Genomic DNA, 2649 nt, shown 5'->3' on the forward strand with positions numbered 1-2649 from the left:
GGCCAAAGTCCACCACTAGTTGGTCCCGCCTCCCGCGCACCGCTTTGTGGCGCGGAGCGTGGCGTCATTTCCGCTACGAGTTCAGCGGGCCCGCCCCCAACGCTGCCGTAACCTAGGCAACGGCCGGGCCGACAGACGTCGGCTAGAAGCCCTAGTCCTGCGGCCGGGACTAGTCGCCCCGGGGCCTTCCACCGAGCCCAGCCCCGCATGCGGGTGTGAGCGGCCGCTTCCCCACTCCTAGGGCAAAGTCCTCAGCCACTGCACGGGCGACAGAGGGGCCTATCCCGTCTGGAAGGAGGCGACCCTCTGTCGTGGGGAAGCAGAAGGGACGTCGTAGTGAGGACCTGAGGCTGCACCAAGGTGGGCGGGGAGGCGGGAGGAGCCGTTGGGGGGGGGCTCGGAGGGCGTGGGGGCGGGGTCAATGGAGGAAGGCGAGCGTGGTGGGACAAGAGGGGACGTTTTCCTGAATGGGATAGCTATTGGGAGAAGGGCTTTGTGGCATGGTAGGGGCTGCTGAGGAAGGAGAGGGGCAGGATGAGGAAGTAGTGGGACGCTGGAGGAAGGGGAGGAGTCTGATCGGCAAACAGGTGGGACCTGCGGATAAGGGGCGTGGCTACTAGCGGAGGAGGCGGAGCCAGGTGTGGTGTAGGCAGGGCAGGTTGGATGTGTGTGTTGGATGATTTACACTTAACCTGTACACTGCAAGCCGAGAGGACCGGCGTAGCTTTCTATTTTATCCCTAGTGCTAAGCACTTAGAGAATTAGTGGAAAAGGGGAAAGAGTTGGAGATTGGGATTTGGAGTTGACATGGTCTGAACTGAAGGGGTGGTCTGTGCTGCTAGGGGTCATTCTACGAAATACTTAATCAAAGTTGCTATGTTTCCTACGCAGTAGTAAGAAAGGCGTGAATAATTTAATATGGAAAGATAAGATTTATACTCTTGAAAATGTGAACAAATTGTGCAAGTCGATGGTGCATGTACTTAACGTTGAAACAAAGGTTCAACTCGTTGTCCAGTGTGTTCCCAAACTGTATGTTAAATAGAATTTCCAGCGGCATTTTCTTGTAACTGTGTTACCAGCCATCAGCATGCCTTTGCTGATCTTCGACTGGTTAATATGAGTGAGAATTAACTCTGTGTTAGGAAACTTATTTTTTTAGCATGGTTAACAATGTTCCTATTTATTTATTATTCACTCAACACGTGTACACAGGACTCACAGGAACTCCAACTGAGGTTTCCAGAAACCCTTGCCTGGCTGAAATTTTTTTTAAAGAGACTATGCCCCTGGCTGAAATTTAGACAATATATTCAAGATTCCTTTAAACCTTTAACTTCTAGGAAGATGAGGGTGTGGGTACAGTATAAAGCCAATGAAGAATTGGAGCCAGGTGATAAGGAGTTTTCAGGAATTAAAACCTGCTTTTGACCTAAACAGCCTTCTTTTGACTTAAATACCCTGGGCTCTTAAATACTCAACATTCTTCTGATCATTAATAGATTGGAATGTGACCACCACGTGTAGCAATCTAGGGTAAAGCATTTGTGACCTAACTATACAGACAGACAATGACAAAAATGTGGCACTTGTGCAACCACTTTTATTTTCTGGCAGACGCCATTAATCAATCATAGAACTTTTTCTGAAACGTTAGGTCTTAAGATCCTATTCAACATGACACCCTAGATAGCCACACTACTTGTCTGGAATTGACACTTTGGAACCTATTCTTTTATACTTGAGATAGACAATAAATTTTTTAAAAATTGAGACATCAATGTCAATGTAAACTTCCATAACTCTTTGTAGGTTCCTTGTTTTTTAAACTAGGATTACCTAAATTGATGGATCTAGACTCTTTTAAATGAGAATTAGAAATAGGCCAGATACTTGTATAGTGAGGTTATCTTGCAGCTTGTTGAATAATTAGTAAATGCTCCAGTAGAAGGGATACCCAGGGGACAGTGTCCTTTACCTTGTCTACTGTCTGTCAGTGATACAGATGAATAACCAGAAGATACGTCCATCACTGTTAATGGAGTCTTAAAGCAGGAAGGCAGGGCCAAACTGTGGGATGTCAGAGTGAGATTCTGAATTATCTAACCAGGTTACATGATGGGCCAAAATCAAGAAGGGGAAATTTTACAAAGATCTTGTATGTTTGTAGTTAAGATAAAAAGAATAGGCTGGGCATAGTGACTCATGCCTGGGAGGCTAAGGCAGGTGGATTGCCGGAGCTCACAGGTTTGAGACCAGCCTCAGCCAGAGTGAGACCCCCACCTCTAAAAATAGCCGGGTGTTGTGGTGGGTGCCTGTAGTCCCAGCTACTTGGGAAGCTGAGTCAAAAGAATTGCTTGAGCCCAAAAGTTTGAGGTTGCTGTGAGCTATGATGCCAGGGAACTCTACCAAGGGTGACAAAATGAGACTGTCTCAAAAAAATAAAAAGAATAAAGAAAAAGAAAATCAACAGGATGGACACAGACTGAAGAAGATGGGGATTTTTAGCCATTCAAGTGGATAAAATATTTAGAGCAGCGATTCTCAATCTGTAGGTCGTGACCCACAGGAACTGTATTAAAGGACCGTGGCATTAAGAAGTTGAGAATTGGCTCAGTGCCTGTGGCTCAAGTGGCTAAGGCGCCAGCC

General features: G+C 46.7%; 1 protein-coding gene across 1 annotated transcript in view; it reads left to right on the forward strand.

Moving 5' to 3' along the window:
* The first annotated feature begins 207 nt into the window (after positions 1–207).
* CUNH16orf46 (chromosome unknown C16orf46 homolog) overlaps positions 208–2649 on the forward strand; it is a 22808-nt gene continuing 20366 nt past the window's right edge. The window contains exon 1 of the mRNA XM_023514090.1: positions 208–213. Within this exon, the coding sequence (XP_023369858.1) occupies positions 208–213 (6 nt within the window). The remainder of the gene's footprint in view (positions 214–2649) is intronic.

The sequence above is a fragment of the Otolemur garnettii genome, unplaced genomic scaffold, assembly GCF_000181295.1.
Source record: "Otolemur garnettii isolate 467f Iridium unplaced genomic scaffold, OtoGar3 scaffold00047, whole genome shotgun sequence".
NCBI classification, from domain to species: domain Eukaryota; kingdom Metazoa; phylum Chordata; class Mammalia; order Primates; family Galagidae; genus Otolemur; species Otolemur garnettii.